Below are 16,838 nucleotides of genomic sequence, written 5' to 3'. Positions count from 1 at the left end.
AAAAAAAAAAAAAAAAAAAAAATAGAATAGTCTTATTAGTTTGTATTTGAGATACTTTCAGGACACTAAAAGGAAAAGGTGGGGGCTGGTTGCGCCCTGCTGTACACACATTCACACACACCATAGTGTCTGTATCTGGGCTTCTGTTGCCTGGAATTCTCTTCCTCTTTCCTCTTTCTTCCGTTTTCCTTTTTTTTCCATCTCTGACTTTGAGGCCCCCAGAGCCAGGCTCTTCAGTGGGCCGGAGCTTCAGAAGGTGGCTCCAAGGCCCTCGGACGGCCCCAGAGTCTCTTCCTCTGGGGTTGCCTGGGCAGGCGGCGCCCTGGGCGGTTGATGCCTCCCTCAAGAGGCTTGGCCAGCAGCCAGGGGAGTTAAACCTCAGCGGAAGGGCTGGGCTGCCGGGCTGGGCCCAGAGCGGGGCATTCGGAGGAGCTGCAGAATCAATCATCCGAGAACCTTGGAGGGTGGAAGGTGCCCCTTTTCCAGATGAGAAAACTGAGGCTCGCAGGGGAGAAGCAGCTGCCTCTGGCGGCGTGGCTTCTGGCTGCAGGATGCTCGTGGAGTTGGTGGTGACCCTAGGCCTGTGTCTCCATCTCCTTTGCTGAACTGGAACAGGAAGATGGCAGTGGGGGTCAGTGGTCTAGAAGGAGATAAGATGGCTGGTGTGTGTCTGTTGGGGGTCTGTGTTTGTTAATCTGTCTGTCTGCACAGGGGTCTTTAGAAAACCGTTTAAAGACGGTTGTTCAACTAACCACATGTAGGTCTCATTGAATTCATTTGTGCCAAGTACCTTACTGCCTCTGTGTCAGGCCAGCAAATTTGGGTTCCAACAGGTGTAACTTGGTTCTTGGCGGGCTGGAGGTGGGGGGAGTGGGGTGTAACTAAAAAATCTCTACTAACACTGTGGTTTGTAAGCCACCAAACATTAAACAGATATACAGCATATCTGTGCTATTAACGTGTTGTGAGGAGGGCTGGTTACGGTGGCTCATGCCTGTAAATCCCAGCACTTTGGGAGGCTGAAGCAGGTGGATTTCTTGAGCCCAGGAGTCTGACACCAACCTGGGCAACACGGTGAAAACCCATCTCTACAAAAAATTTAAAAGTAGCCGGGTCTGGTGGCACGCACCTGTAGTCCTAGCTACTTGGAGGATCGCTTGAGTCCAGGAGTTCAAGGCTGCAGTGAGCTGTGATTGCACCACTGTACTCCAGCCTGGGCGACTGAGCCAGACCCTATCTCTAAAAGTAAATAAATAAATAAACATGTCATGAGGGGGATGATAAGTAGGGAAAACACGTCTACAGTGGCTCCCTGATGTGAGTTGGGGTAGATGATGGAAAGAGGTTGGAAAGTGTCAGCTGTCTAACGTGGTGTGGAAAGTCTGAAGACAGCACGTGCTGTGCAGTGCTATGCATGTCCCCCTGCCTCAGTCACTGTCCTCTTCTGCAGAGGCATTTAGTGAGGCCCCTGGGGATGCCAGGAGAGCTCCTGCCCTCCAAAAACTTCTGGTCTGGTGGGGGCAGCAGAGCAGACAGCCACAGTGGCTGCCAGCCACTGTGACAAGCATTTCGAGAGGTGTGTGCCTGCCCGTTGGCTAAATCCTGGGCCTGTGGCCTGATCAGCAAGACAGCTGCGGTTCCTGTCTTCTGGAAGCTTAGGAGTCAATGTAAATACATTTTTTGTTGTTGTTGTTGTTGAGACGAAGTCTCGCTCTATCACCCAGGCTGGAGTGCAGTGGCCGGATCTCAGCTCACTGCAAGCTCCGCCTCCCGGGTTCCCGCCATTCTCCTGCCTCAGCCTCCTGAGTAGCTGGGACTACAGGCGCCTGCCACCTCGCCCGGCTAGATTTTTGTATTTTTTTAGTAGAGACGGGGTTTCACCGTGTTAGCCAGGATGGTCTCGATCTCCTGACCTCTTGATCCGCCCGTCTCGGCCTCCCAAAGTGCTGGGATTACAGGCTTGAGCCACCGCGCCCGGCCTCAATGTAAATACATTTTTAGAAAGTAAATGAACAGCAGGAATGATTTAAACGCGAGGGTGACTAATCATGCCTGGGGCAATCTGGAAAGGCTTCTGGGAGGACTCAGCGTTTCCCTGGCCCTCTTCAACCCACAACAACCCCATAAAAAGTGGGGGCTACCATTGTCCTTGTATTCCAGCTAAGGAACCCACAGCTCAGAGAGGTGAGGTGAGTTGCCCAAGGTCACACAGCTTCTAAGGGACAGAGCTGGGATTGACCTGGTTTGATGTGACTCCAGGTCAGGGCAGGGCAAGGCAAGGCCTGTCCTGTCTACCCAGACTCAGACCTGCTGCCTGTGCCTCAGTTATCTTGGGGCTTTCCTTCTCTTGGTGACTACTTGATCCAAACCCTGAGATGCTCAGTCTTTTGAGTTTTAACATTCCAAGATCCTGCCCGCTCTGACTCCCAGTTTCAGGATTCTCAGTACAAGGTTTCCAGCAACGTGGAGCCCCCTGAGGATCTTTCCTGAGCCGCTCAGGGCGGCCACACGGCGGGGTCTCTGGAGCTGGAGTCTGGGCTCCCTGCAGCCTGCTCCTCCACACAGCCTAGATGCGGCCCACATGGGGTCTAGATGGGGCCTGGGCCAGAAGCAGCCTGGTTTTAGGGCCAAAGAGGCAAAACGAGCAGTCTCTGACCTACTCCGTTAGGCAGGTGTTGAGACAAATAGGATGTGGCCACTGGAGACCCCTCTGTCGGAGCCCTGCCCTGGCCCCTCTACTGTGGGACTGTTTTTTTGCCTTCCGGGGAGAGGAGAGGTGGAAGGTGGGGCCTGGGAGTGATCCCGCCGCTCCGGGCCTTGCTTGCTAATCGGTGTGATGGCACCATTAGAGCCAGCGAACACTGGCTGAGGAGGACTGAGGTCAGCAGCCAGTGAGAGGATGAAGGCATCCCTCCACGGGAGGGGCTTCTGCATATGTCATTTTTGTTGTTGTATAATACATTTACTGTAGCAAATATGAAGGAGGCATTATGCTACCTGCCGTACACAGTGAGGAAACTCCGCTCCCCCCCGTTCTACCTATGTGGCCTCAGCTGAGACAAGATCTCTTGGAGCCTCAGGTTTTCTTTTCTTTCAGTAAAAAAAAAAATATATATATATTTTTTTTTTCTTAGAGACAGGGCCTTACTCTGTCACCCAGGCTGGAGTACAGTGGTGCGATCATAGCTCACTGCAGCCTTGACCTGGCCTCAAGCCATCCTCTGGCCTCAGCCTCCCGAGTAGCTGGGATGACAGGCATGCACCAGCACACCTGGCTAATTTTTAATTCTTTTGTAGAGACGGAGTCTCACTATGTTGCCCAGGCTGGTCTTGAACCCCTGGCTTCAAGTCATCCTCCTACCTTGGCCTTCCAAAGTGCTAGGAGTACAAGCTCGAGGCACCGTGCCTGGCTGAGCCTCAGATTTTCTTTTTGTTAGACGGGCTGATGCCTGCTCAGCTGTGGCTTGCCTCCAGGCTGCTGTGTCTTAAAGCCCATGGGATGGCAGGGACCAGGCTGGGGTGACCAACACTCCTCCACACCCAGCTTGCCTGGGAGTGAGGGGTTTCTGGGGATGAGGGACTTTCAGCAGTGACACCAGGAACATGTCGGATAAGGTGGTTGCTTTAGACAGGCCCAGGAAAGGAGATCTGGGCTTTCCCAGTGCACCAGGTCTTATCACAACAGGTAAGGAAGTGTCTGCTTTCTCAAAGCCCAAATGCCCACAGGGGAGGTGGAGAGCCCGCCATCTCCATACCCGCTGAGCCGGAGACCTCCCTTTCCTCTGCTGCTCTGCCTGCAGCCCCGAAGAGAGTCTCCCAGATAAAGTACCCCACGCTGGAAGCCAGCGTCTGGGGCCTGCCACACACTCATTCAATTCTCATGATGATTTTTTTTTTTTAGCAATATCGCCTGTTTTACAATGAGGAAACTGAGGCTTAGAGAGGGTGAAGCAACCTGCCCGAGTTTACACAGTCGCTAAGTGGGGGCAAACGTGGGACTCAGGCCGCAGCCTCTCCTCCACACCAGCTGTCTCTGGGTGCAGGAGGATGGGTGTAGGGGAGAGGTCGGCGACAGTGACAACCTACCTGAAGAACTGGGCCCCAGCGCCCTCCGTGTTTCCGTGTTATTCTCCCAGCCTCCCGGCTGCTGCAAGTGCAGCCCTGACTCACCAAGATGCCTCCCCCAACCCAGGAACCAGGGGGACCAGGCCTTGCAACCTTGCCCCCACCTTCTGTGCTTCCAGGAAGTGGCTGAGGGCTTTGCCTTCCAGGAACAGAGAACTGCCCAAGTGGGGGTTGTGGCTGTGAGTGTGCTCATAAGTATGAAATATGTCTCCAGGCTAGTGGCTTCTTCCTAAAGTCCCTGTCCCCAGAAAGTATGGCCAAATTTGGGCCGTAGATTCTTCCCCCAGCTAGAAACTCTACCCCAAAGAAACTCTGCTGCTCTGAAGGCAAATTGGGAGGCAAAAGTGTGTGTGTGTGTGTGTGTGTGTGTGTGTGTGTGTGTGTGTGTGACATTTATTAAGTACCTACCGTAAGCCTGGAACTTTTGTTTTCTTGTTTTGTTTTGAGACAGGGTCTCACTCTGTTGCCCAGGCTGGAGGGCAGTGGTACAATCTCAGCTCATTGCAGTCTCAACCTCCCAGGCTTAAGCGATCCTCCCGCATTGGTTTCCCCAGTAGCGGAGACTATAGGCGTGCATCATCATGCCTGGTTAATTTTTCTATTTAAAATTTTTTAAATTTATTTTTGAGAGAGGGTCTTGCTTTGTCACCCAGGCTGGAGTGCAGTGGCATGATCACAGCTCACTGCAGCCTCCAACTCCCCAGGCTCAAGCAATTCTCCCATCTCAGCCTCCCGAGTAGCTGGGACTACAGGGGCACACCACCACTCCTGGCTAATTTTTTTGTATTTCGTAGAGACGGGGTTTCACCATGTTGCCCAGGCTGATCTGGAACTCCTGAGCTCAGGTGATCCACCCGCCTTGGCCTCCCAAAGTCCTGGGATTACAGGCATGAGCCACCACGCCCACCAGCCTGGAACTTTTGAATCCAGCCCCTTGTTGCACTCTCTCAACAGCCCTATGAGATGGACACTGTTTCTTATCCCCATTTGACAGATGGGAAAACTGAAGCTCAGAGAGGCAAGCATCTGCGTCAAGGTCATACAGCTTGTAAGGGACAGAGTTAGGACTTGAACATCCTTTTTGACCCCACAGTCTATGTTTTCAACCCTGTGCCCTGCATGGCACCTGGTAAACATGTGGCGGGCCTTTCTGGGGGACATAGCCTTCAAGCTCCTCCTTTTTCTTACTCTGCCCTCCCTCTTCCACCCAAGTCCACAAGCCCAGCCTTTTGTCTCTTCAACTAGGTCAGGTCTCTCCTGACGGCTTCATGCCTTCCCGAACGTCACTGGGTTTCAATCTGATCTTGACTTCTCACCAGCTGTGTGTCTTTGGGCAAGTCACTTCATTTCTCTTAACCTCAGTGTCATCCTTGGTAAAATGGGGATAATTGTGAGGGCCAGATGTCTCTCGTGCAAATATCATAAAGTTTGGTTTAAGAAATTGTTTTTATTTTTATTTTTTAGACAGAGTTTTGCTCTTGTCTCCCAGACTGGAGTGCAGTGGTGTGATCTTGGCTCACTGCAACCTCTGCCTCCCAGGTTCAAGCAATTCTCCTGCCTCGGCCTCCCAAATAGCTGGAATTACAGGGAGCACCACCATGCCCGGCTAATTTTTGTGTTTTTAGTAGAGACAGGGTTTCACCATGTTGGTCGGGCTAGCCTTGAACTCCTGACATCAGGTGATCCATCTGCCTTGGCTTCCCAAAGAGTTGGGATCGCAGGTGTGAGCCACTGCACCTGACCTAAGAAATTATTTTAAGATGTGGGTTGGGTGTGGTGGCTCATGCCTGTAATATCAGTGCTTTGAGAGGCCGAGGCTGGAGGATTGCTTGAGGCCAGGAGTTTGAGACCAGTCCGGACAACATAGCAAGACCCCGTCTCTACAAAAAAAATTTAAAAATTAGCCAGATATGGTGGCATGTGCATGTAGTTGCTACTACTCAGGAGGCTGAGGTGAGATCACTTGAGCCTAGGAGGTCGAGGCTGCTGTGAGCTATAATTGCACTACTGCACTCCAGACTGGGTGACAAAATGAGACTCTGTCTCTAAAATAAATAAGTCAATTAATAAATCGAATAAATTAGTTTAAGATGTGATCATATTTGCATATTTGAAACCAACATAGGCCTGGCATGGTGGCCCACGGCCTGTAATCCCAGCACTTTGGGAGGCTGAGGCAGGCAGATCGCTTGAGGTCAGGAGTTTGAGACCAGCCTGGCCAACATGGCGAAACCCTGTCTCTACTAAAAATACAAAAATTAGCTGGGCATAGTTGTGTGCACCTGTAGTCCCAGCTACTTGGGAGACTGAGGAAGGAGAACTGCTTGAACCTGGGAGGTAGAGGTTGCAGTGAGCCGAGATCATGTCACTGCACTCCATCCTGGGCAACAGAGTGAGACTCTGTCTCGGAAAAAAAAAAAAAAAGAAACAGAAAAAAGAAAAGAAACCAACATAATTCTAACTAACATGTGAAAGAGGTCAGATTGAACCTGGAAGGTGAGGGGCCCATGAGTGAGTTATAGTCACCTGAGGAATGATGAGCAGCTGCTCCTTCCTCCAGATCATGTGAATGAAGTACAAAGGAAGAGACTGGAAATTGTCCAGGTGCCATTCTTGAATGCCCGCTCTGCATCAGGCACTATTCTAAGGGTTGTGTGCTGCTGAAGGGCGTTATGTCCAGGGAATGCAGGAATATCTGAATCCTGCCCCAGAACGTGGCTGTCACTCACCATAGGATTCTCCGCACAGAATTTTGAATTCTGTAAACACCAGCCAGTGCCAAGGAGAACATGAGGGGCGAGAGAGCAAATAAGAAAGCACAGGTGTTCACAATGCCAAGAAGAAAGGTCAATGAGATGGCCAAACAAGAGGCGCTGTCTTTTCTGGCTACCTAGTAGGGAGGACAATGTAGAGTCTCTGAATAGACAGTGGTCCTACCCACAGGCACACTCAGTGACCATAAGCTCCCTGAGAGCAGGGCTGTTCTGAAAAGATTTGAGTTTTCTCCTGGCCATGGAGAGTGTAATTGAATGACTCTGGGTCCTTGAAGACTTACAGTGCAGGTTGACTGAAAACTAAATCAGTCAACCTTTGCTGAGAGGTTGTCATGCAAACAAAGTGCTAAGGGTCTTGCATGCATCCCTTCATTTTATCCTCACAATAGGCTATGAAGTAGGCACCGTCATCCCTGTTATGCATTGTGCAGGTGAGAACACCACCAAAGCACATGGGACCAAGCCAAGACATTGAGAAGGAATGAGACAAACTGAGACTCTGAGGACTGGCAAGGGCTATGGGAGGGTGGAAGCAAGATAGGAGAAGGAGGAAGACAGACATGTAGAGGTGGCTTGGCAGTGGGCAGGGAGAGGGAGCAGCAGGAAGAATCAGAGTCCAAGAGGCCTCAAAGGTCCAATAAGCAGCTGTATCTGGGAGGTCTGTGGTTTCCAAACTCTTCTGCTTATGGACTTCATAAGTGGGCAATTAATCTATTTATGAATTCTATGCAGGTACTACTTTACTCTTATGATAGATTATAAATAATACAATACTTGAAATTAAGAAGGAGTGACATGAGGCCGGGCGCAGTGGCTCATGCCGATAATCCCAGAACTGTGGAAGTCCAAGGTGGGTGGATAACTTGAAGCCAGGAGTTCGAGACCAGCCTGGTCAACATGGTGAACCCCATCTCTACTAAAAATACAGAAATTAGCTGAGCGTGGTGGTACATGGTGCATGCCTGCAATCCCAGCTTCTCAGGAGGCTGAGGCAGGAGAATCACTTGAAACCGGGAAGCAGAGATTGCAGTGAGCTGAGATAGCGCCACTGTACTCCAGCCTGGGTGACAGAGCAAGACTCCATCTCAAAAAAAAACGAAACAAAACAAAAAAAAAGGAGTGCCATGAAAAGTTAATAGAATTAGAAGCAAAGCACTAATTCTTTCTACACCCCAATGGATTGTCTTGTCCACAAATAAAGTGGCTTAACAAAAATGGAGAGGGAGGCAAATCAATTTCTATGCACATGTAGAAGAAGTTAAAGGGCCTTCCTGGATGGCTTTATTCATGTTGATTAGTAATAATAACAACTGCTACTAGCTGAGGGTCTTCTCCATCCCAGGCACGTCAGGGATGCCTAAATCCCCAGCCCCTGCTCCAGACCAGACATGCTTCCAGCTGTGGCAGTAGAGGGTGGTGGTCTAGGGTGCTTGCTAAGCCCAAGAGTGAAGCTGTCTTGATGTCCCTCCACCCGTTGTCTCCCCCCAGGTGCCATGCCTCTGCAACTCCTCCTGCTGCTTATCCTACTGGGTCCTGGCAGCAGCTTGCAGCTGTGGGACACCTGGGCAGATGAAGCCGAGAAAGCCTTGGGTCCCCTGCTTGCCCGGAACCGGAGACAGGCCACTGAATATGAGTACCCGGATTATGATTTCCTGCCAGAAACGGAGCCTCCAGAAATACTGAGCAACATCACCAACACCACTCCTCTGACTGGGCCTGGAACCCCTGAGTCTACCACAGTGGGGCCTGCTGCAAGGCATTCTACTGGCCTGGATACAGGAGGGTCAGTCACAGAGCTGACCACGGAGCTGGCCAACATGGGGACCCTGTCCATGGATTCAGCAGCTATGGAGGTACAGACCACTCACCCAGCAGCCACAGAAGCACAGACCACTCAACCAGTGGCCACGGAGGCACAGACCACTCCACTGGCAGCCACAGAGGCACCGACAACTCAACTGGTGGCCACAGAGGCACAGACCACTCCACTGGCAGCCACAGAGGCACAGACCACTCCACCAGCAGCCACGGAGGCAGAGAGTGCTCCACCGGCAGCCACAGAGGTACAGACCACTCAACCCATAGCCACAGAGGCACAGACCACTCAACCCATAGCCACAGAGGCACAGACCACTGCACCAGCAGCCACAGAGGCACACACCACTCCTCCGGCAACCACAGAGGCACAGACCACTCAACCCATAGCCACAGAGGCACAGACCACTCCACTGGCAGCCACAGAGGCCCTGTCCACAGAATCCAATGCCATGGAGGCCCTGTCCATAGAACCCAATGCCACAGAGGCCCTGTCCATGGAACCTACTACCAAAAGGGGTCTGTTCATACCCTTTTCTGTGTCCTCTGTTACTCACAAGGGCATTCCCATGGCAGCCAGCAATTTGTCCATCAACCACCCAGTGGGGTCCCCAGACCACATCTCTGTGAAGCAGTGCCTGCTGGCCATCCTAATCTTGGCGCTGGTGGCCACTATCTTCCTCGTGTGCACTGTGGTGCTGGCAGTCCGCCTCTCCCGCAAGGGCCACATGTACCCCGTGCGTAATTACTCCCCCACCGAGATGGTCTGCATCTCGTCCCTGTTGCCTGATGGGGGTGAGGGGTCCTCCGCCACAGCCAATGGGGGCCTGCCCAAGGCCAAGAGCCAGGGCCTGACGCCAGAGCCCGGGGAGGACCGTGACGGGGATGACCTCACCCTGCACAGCTTCCTCCCTTAGCTCCCTCTGCCATCTGTTTTGGCAATACTCCAGCCTCCACGGTCCCTCCTGGGTCTCCCCTGAGTGCCCAGACCTCATTCCACAGCTCTGGGCTTCCTTGGAGACCCCTGGGGATGGGGGATCTTCAGGGAAGGAATCCTGGCCACCCAAACAGGACAAAAGCAGCCTGGGGCCAAGCAGACTGGCAAGTGGAGCCACCTCTTTCCTCCCTCCTCGAATGAAGCCCAGTCACATTCCAGCCACATTTCAGCCAAGGTCCAGGGAAGGAGGCCATTTACTTGAGAGAGATTCTCTCCTTTTTCCTGACCCCCATCTTATCTGGGTCCCTCTAACGTCTCCCATGGCTCTCCCTGCTTCTCCTGGTCACTGGAGTCTCCTCCCCACCTACCCAAGGAAGACAGAGTTCCCCCACCCCACATGCACCGCCATTGTCTTCTGGTTGCCATGGTCACCAAACAGGAAGTGGACATTCTAAAGGAGGAGTACTGAAGAGTGACAGACTCCTGAGGCTGTTTCCTGCTACTCCTCTGACTTGGGGCAGCTTGGGACTTCTTGGGCACCTTTCTGGGAAAACCCAGGGTGAGGCTCAGCCTGTGAGGGCTGGGATGGGTTTCGTGGGCCCAAGGGCAGACCTTTCTTTGGGACTGTGTGGACCAAGAAGCTTCCCTCTAGAGACAAGTAACCCCCCAGCCGTCCTCTCTTGCCTTCCCCTGTGGCCACTTTCCAGGGTGGACTCTGGTTCACTGCAGTATCCCAACTGCAGGCACACTGCTGGCAATAAATGTGTGATGGACAAACCATAGCTGAATCCTTCAAGGTATCAAGGCTGTCTCCTTCAGGCGGCCTTCCCGGAATTCTCTATCCCTCAGTGCAGGGTGGGGGCTGGTCCTCAGCTGTCCACCCTCAGCCCCTGGCCCCCCAGGAAGCCTCTTTCATGGGCTATTAGGTTGACTTCAGTTTTGCCTCTTGGACAACGGGGGGTCTTGTACGTCCTTGGGTGGCCGGGAAAAGTTCAGGCTGTTGGGGGCCAAAGGGAGGGCTGCCCTTTCCCCACCAGTGACCACTTTATTCCACTTCCTCCATTACCCAGTTTTGGACCACAGAGTTTGGTCCCCCCCAAAGCTCAGACCAATATCCATCTAAACATCAATCTATCCTCCTGTTAAAAAAAAAAAAGAGGCTGGGAGTGGGGGCTCACGCCTGTAATCCCAGCACTTTGGGAGGCCAAGGCGGGTACATCACCCGAGGTCAGGAGTTCAAGACCAGCCTGGCCAACATGGTGAAACCCTGTCTCTACTAAAAATACAAAGATGAGTGGGGTGTGGTGGCACGTGCCTGTAGTCCCAGCTACTCGGGAGGCTGAGGCAGGAGAATTGCTTGAACCCGGGAGGCAGAGGTTGCAGTGAGCTGAAATCATGCTACTGCACTCCAGCCTGGGTGACAGAGTAAGACTCAAAAAAAAAAAAAAAAAAAAGATTCAATGACATTTGTTAAAGCACGGTAAGGAAGACTTTGTTTAAGGTGAGGGAGACTCTCTCGATCACTGCAGGGACTGCAGCTGTGGGATTTTGCAGTGGGGGCATTTGGGCTCAACTATGAGTACAGCAGGGGCAAGTGGGAACTGATAGCCGGGAGCAGGGTTGGACATCTGCAGTTGGAAAATTACCCAGAGGAAACATCAGGGGAAGGGGAATTCTGGCTAAACTGACTGTTGGGGATGGATTCTCGGTCATTTTCTACACTGACCTAACAGGATTCATACTGGAGGCAGGCCAGGGTGCTCAGACATCACCTGGGGAATGGTGGCAGATGAGGAACGTGATCAGATATAGGAAGTGATGAGATACGGAGTGGTGAGGGAAGGGTTGTTGCTAAGCTGACTTAGCAGAGTTCTTGCTAGAACTGGATTTTATTCATTTATTTATTTATTTTGAGATGGAGTTTCGCTCTTGTTGCCCAGGGTGGAGTGCAATGGTGCGATGTGGCTCACCGCATCCTCCGCCTCCTGAGTTCAAGCGATTCTCCTGCCTCAGCCTCCCGAGTAGCTGGGATTACAGGCATGCGCCACCATGCCCAGCTAATTTTGTATTTTTAGTACAGATGGTGTTTCTCCATGTTGGTCAGGCTGGTCTCGAACTCCTGACCTCAGGTGATCTGCCCGCCTCAGCCTCCCAAAGTGCTGAGATTACAGGTGTGAGCCACCACGCCTGGCCCAGAACTGGATTTTACAAGGAAGTGCACAGATGGGCTTAGGAGAGGACTCGGGGGCCTGACTGATTAAAGCTTGGCCAAGCACAGAATCCTTCCCACTCTCCAGAAGCTCACCCTGACCTCTCCTTTTCACTCAGGCCCTGTCTCCCATTAACAGCCAGTAGCTTATTGGTGAGCCTATGCAGCCTGCAACCTTTTGTACAACTCACAGAAGCACTGACTTGCTGTCAAATGGAAAAGTTCAAGCTGACAAACTTTTTCTTAAAGGACCAGACAGTGAATATTGTAGGCTTTAGCTATTGCAACACTGTAGCTTCTGTTGCAACAACTCAACTCTGTCCTTGTAGCACAAAAGCAGCCATTGACAATACGTCCACAAATGAATGCGCAAGGTTGTGTTCTAATAAAGCTTTATTTATAAATGGGCGGCAAGCTCATTTTGGCTCTGTCAGTTTGCCGATGTCTGATTCTAAGCATAGGGTGACCAGTCGTCCCAGTTTGCCCAGGAATTTCTTGATTTTAGCACTGAAAGTCCCATATTCCGTGAAACTCAGCCCCAGTAAACCAGGTTGGCCCTACTATTTAAGCAACACTTGCATTACCCCATTCAAAACCCACACTACCTTGAGAGGGTCAGGGATTCACCTTGCCTGCTGCCTAGTCTGAGCCAATTTATCGAGACAGGGGAATTGCAATGGAGACGGAGAAATTCACGCAGAGCAGGCTGTACAGGAGAAGGGAGTTTTCTTATTACTCAAATCAATCTACCCAAGCATTCCGGGATCAGAGTTTTTAAAGACAATGTGGTGGGTAAGGACTTGGGAAGTGGGGAGTGCTGATTGGTCAGGTTGAAGATAGAATCATAGGGGTCGCAGTGAGGTTTTCTTAATGTCTTCTGTTCGTGGGTGCGACGGCAGAACTGGTTGAGCCAGAATACCGGTCTAGGTGGTGTGAACTGATCCATCCAGTGCAGGGTCTGCAAAATATCTCAAGCAGAGATCTTAGGTTTTACAATACTGATGTTATCCCCAGAAGCGATTTGGGGAGGCTCAGACTCTTGGAGCCAGAGGCTGCATGACCCCTAAACCATAATTTCTAATCTTGTAGTTAATGTGTTAGTCCTGCAAAGGCAGACTGGTCCCCAGGCAAGAAGGGGGTCTTTTCAGGGGGAAAGGATATTATTAATTTTGTTTCAGAGTCAAAACATGAACTGAATTCTTTCCCAAAGTTAGTTCAGCCTAACTTTGGGAAGGAATGAACAAGGACAGCTTAAAGGTTGGAAGCAAGATGGAGTCTGTTGGGTCTGGTCTCTTTCACTGTCATAATTTCCTCAGTTATAATTTTTGCAAAGGCAGTTTCAGTCAGATTAGAAAACTAGGATTTGGAGAGTTCTTGGTCTTCTGCTCCCAAATACCTTCCAGTCATTTCCATATATAGAGAAAGAAGCTACTGCTTAAAACAGACTCTGTTCTACCTTCTAGGAGAGGAATAAAAGTCATCTCAGGGGATAATCTTCTTGAAAAATAAGATTTTCTTCCTGAAAAATACCTCCGGCCGGGTGTGGTGGTTCACACCTGTAATCCCAGCACTTTGGGAGGCCAAGGCAGGAGGACGGCTTGAGCTCAGGAGTTTGAGACCAGCCTGGGTAACATGGTGAAACCCTGTCTCTACAAAAAAAGATACAAAAATTAGCCAGGTGCAGTGATGTGCACCTGTAGTCCCAGCTACTCAGGAGGCTGAGATGGGAGAATCACTTGAGCCTGGGAGGTGGAGGCTGCATGAGCCAAGATCGTGCCATTGCACTCCAGCCTTGGCAGCAACAGCAGTGAAAAGCTGTCAAAAGAAAAAAAAAAAAAAAAAGAGAGAAGAGAGAGAGAGAGAGAGAAAGTAAAGGAAAAAGAAAAAAGAAAAAAAATACCTTCAATGGCCTATTCCTTGGAAGTGAAGGACTTCTTTTCTTGCCCCCAAAGTTAGCCTGGAAAAGGGAAGTTCACAGAGAGGGTTGAGTCTCGCAAGGGTTGACTGCGGCTTGGGAGACAGGGGTTGGATGAAGAGACGAGGGAAAGGCAGGAAAGAGCTGTCAAGGGGAGGGGCCATGGGACAGCATTGGGGAGGAGTGGGGAGAGGGCCCACACATGTTGGAAATGCAGTGTCTATCTCCTCCCCTGAACTTCTAGAAGGATCAAATCTGATACACTCAGGCAGGTGTGTTCAAAGTGTCCTGGGGGTGCTGATGGAAGAGGGTGGGAGTGTCTGCCATGGGCTGGGTCAGTCAACACCCGGGGTCGCCAGGCTGACGGGTCAGGAGAGACTGAGTCTACCTCTCCTTTGGGAGCGATCAGAAAAATCAGAGAAGAGGAGCTGAAGGCTCCAGAGCAGGGGGTTGTGGACTCAGGCTGAAGGACATGGGGACCTCTGAGTTGTTCCCCAGGGATCTTGTCACCTCGTCTTCCTGGGAGTTCCCCTATTCCCTGACAGCTCCTGAGGATGCTGTGTAACCACAGCTTTCCATTTGCGTTGGAAGAGGCTACCTTCCCTTTACAGTTTTCTCTTTCTCCAAGGTGTGGGATTTCATTCAGGGTGGGCGAAGCCGAGTGCTTGAAGCGGCCACCAGGGGGCGCCCGCCGCCAGCTCTTAGAGCAGGTGGAAGCCTGCGTTTCCCTTGGTCCAGACTTGAAGACCATTTAGCCAGGAAGGCGCCCCAGAGCCAGTGGCGTGCTGGTAAGTGTTTAACAACTGGCTTCCAATGGGAAAAAGGCCTGATTTGTAGCGTTTGCCAACGTCTTTCGTGAAAATACTCCCGCAGCCGATTTTGAGCTACCAACCATTATATAGTCGATGATACGATAAATGTTGGTAACAAGAGCATCGATCATCGAATAATGTAGTACAATTATTAGGAATTAGTGAGTTTTGAGTATTGATGACTTTAGCTTTTAATATAATAGAATTTAGTTTATTAAACAACTGACACAAAATTCTGAAAATTTTGCTGATTAGCTCTCATGAGCAGATAGAGGCTGGCTCCTGCACAGCCCTGTGCCCTCCCCTCCTGCCTGGGCCTCCCATGCCCTTGAGGACTGCCAGCCTGAATCACCCCACTCATCCATTCAGCAACCACATCCTTAACACACACACAGCTGCAATATCCCTGTGAATCTCCTCAAACAGCTCTCACAGAAGGTTCTAGTATTCTCCCCATTTTACAGAAGATGACACTGAGGCTGAGAGCTAGGTGAAGTCACCTGCCCCAGGTCATGAAGAGGATTTGAGATTGGAACCCAGGCCTGAAAGCCAGGATCTTGCCACTGTGTCATGCTGTCCTCGAGATCACAGTGGGGTTCTAGGGGAATCCCACGCCCCAAAGCCTCAGCCCTGCTGACCTGCCCTGGCTCCTGGAAGTCCCCCATTAGTCACCCTTTGTGGCTCCTGGCTGCTGAGGGAAGGCGCTGTTACTTGGGAGGGTAACCGAGAACAGCACAGCCCTCTCATTGCAGAGAACACAACACAGCAGAGCTGGGGCCCAGGACTAAGAGGGATGGCCGGGGGCAAGTAGCTGGCCTTTACTGAGCACTTACTGCATACCTAGTGCCTTGCCAAACAGTTTGTCTGCATTATCTCATTTAGGACTCAACCCCATAATGTGGTTGCAATGATTGTTCCATTTTCTTGCCAGGGAAACTGAGGTTCAGAAAGCCGAACCACTTGCGCTGGCAGGTTGCACGGGTAGGAAACCACGCTGTGCTGACTTCAGCTCCGCCAGCAGGGAAGGAAGGAGGGCAGACCGGAAATGGGGGGCGGGGGATGATGGGCTCGGTTTGTTCCAGATCCCTTGTCTCTTACAGGCTGGGGCTGCCACCCTGGGGGTGCTTCATCCAGCAGCGGATCTGGCAGGGGCTCCCCAAATTCTTTCCCCAGATCCCATCCCTCTTTGCCACTCAACCAAGCCACCGATTACTATGGAATGTACCAGGCACTGTGAGAGGCCCTGGGATGCCATGTGAGTAGGACAGGCTTGTAATCCCAGAACTGTGGAAGGCCAAGGTGGGCAGATAACTTGAGGCCAGGAGTTTGAGACCCCTCTGGGGCTCATGGTCTACAGGGGGACAGATTGATTAAATAATCACCCAGGAAAAGATCAGATTATGGCTGGGCCCTGAGCCCAGAGGAGAGATGCTGAGAGCAATGGGACCAGAGCTAGGGAGCATGGGTTAGAAAAATCATAGTTGAAACTTGAAGGACACAGAGTTATTGACTTGGGAGGGAAGGGATAGAGGGAAGAAAGCTCCAGGCAGTGGGAACCACATCATGGGCACAGGAGTTTGCCCTCGGGGAACGGACAAGGTGGGGGCAGCTGGAAGGAGCCAGGAGGAGGAAGAGGCTGTGTGAGGGTGAGGAGAACCTGGACTAGAGCAGGGTGCAAAGAAATTGTGGAATTGAGAGATAATTGGGAAGAAGGAAGGGTAGGAGTTGCTGATGGGTTGGAAGCGAGGAAGAAGGAGGTTGAAATCTCAGGTTTCTGACTTGGGCAGCTGTCCTGATGGGGGTGCAACGGGGTGGCTGGGAAAGCCATGGAAGGAGGTTGCAGGGCTGGTGGTGAGAGGAGCATCCTGAGCTGGGGTTCAGCCAAGTTGAGTCTCAGGGTCTGCTCAACCTCCAGGTGGAGGTTCCAGGAAAGCTGTTGCAATAGATGCTTGAGGTTATTAGCCATCAGGGAAATGCAAAATAAAGCCACAGTTAGATGCCACTTCACACCCTCCAGCAGGACTAGAATTAGAAAGACTGACAACACCCAGTGCTGGTGAGGATGTGGAGAAGCTAGAACACTCACATGTTGCTGGTGGGAATGCAGAATGATACAGCCACTTTGGAAACCAGTTGGGCAGTTTCTTATAAAGTTAGACATGTACTCACCATGTACTCCCCATCCAAACCAGAAATCCCACTCCTAGATATTTCCCCAAGAGAATGAAAACAGATGTTCATACAAAGTCTG

The 16,838-nt window shown here is 51.4% G+C and overlaps 1 protein-coding gene across 3 annotated transcripts in view; it reads left to right on the top strand.

Moving 5' to 3' along the window:
* The window catches only part of SELPLG (selectin P ligand), an 11,808-nt gene extending 1,375 nt beyond the window's left edge, over positions 1 to 10,433 (top strand). The window contains exons 1-2 of one of the 3 annotated variants that reach the window (XM_023198273.3): positions 393 to 662; positions 8,388 to 10,433. In XM_023198273.3, coding sequence (XP_023054041.2) covers positions 620 to 662; positions 8,388 to 9,631 — 1,287 coding nt within the window. In that variant the 5' untranslated portion in view covers positions 393 to 619 and the 3' untranslated portion in view covers positions 9,632 to 10,433. Of the gene's footprint in view, positions 1 to 392; positions 663 to 8,387 lie in introns of those variants that run through there. The other 2 variants (XM_023198402.3, XM_023198337.2) reach the window with 2 other exon arrangements.
* Positions 10,434 to 16,838: the final 6,405 nt, after the last annotated feature.

Source organism: Piliocolobus tephrosceles, chromosome 10 (assembly GCF_002776525.5).
Source record: "Piliocolobus tephrosceles isolate RC106 chromosome 10, ASM277652v3, whole genome shotgun sequence".
NCBI lineage: Eukaryota > Metazoa > Chordata > Mammalia > Primates > Cercopithecidae > Piliocolobus > Piliocolobus tephrosceles.
This window is presented reverse-complemented; position numbering and strand designations above follow the sequence as displayed.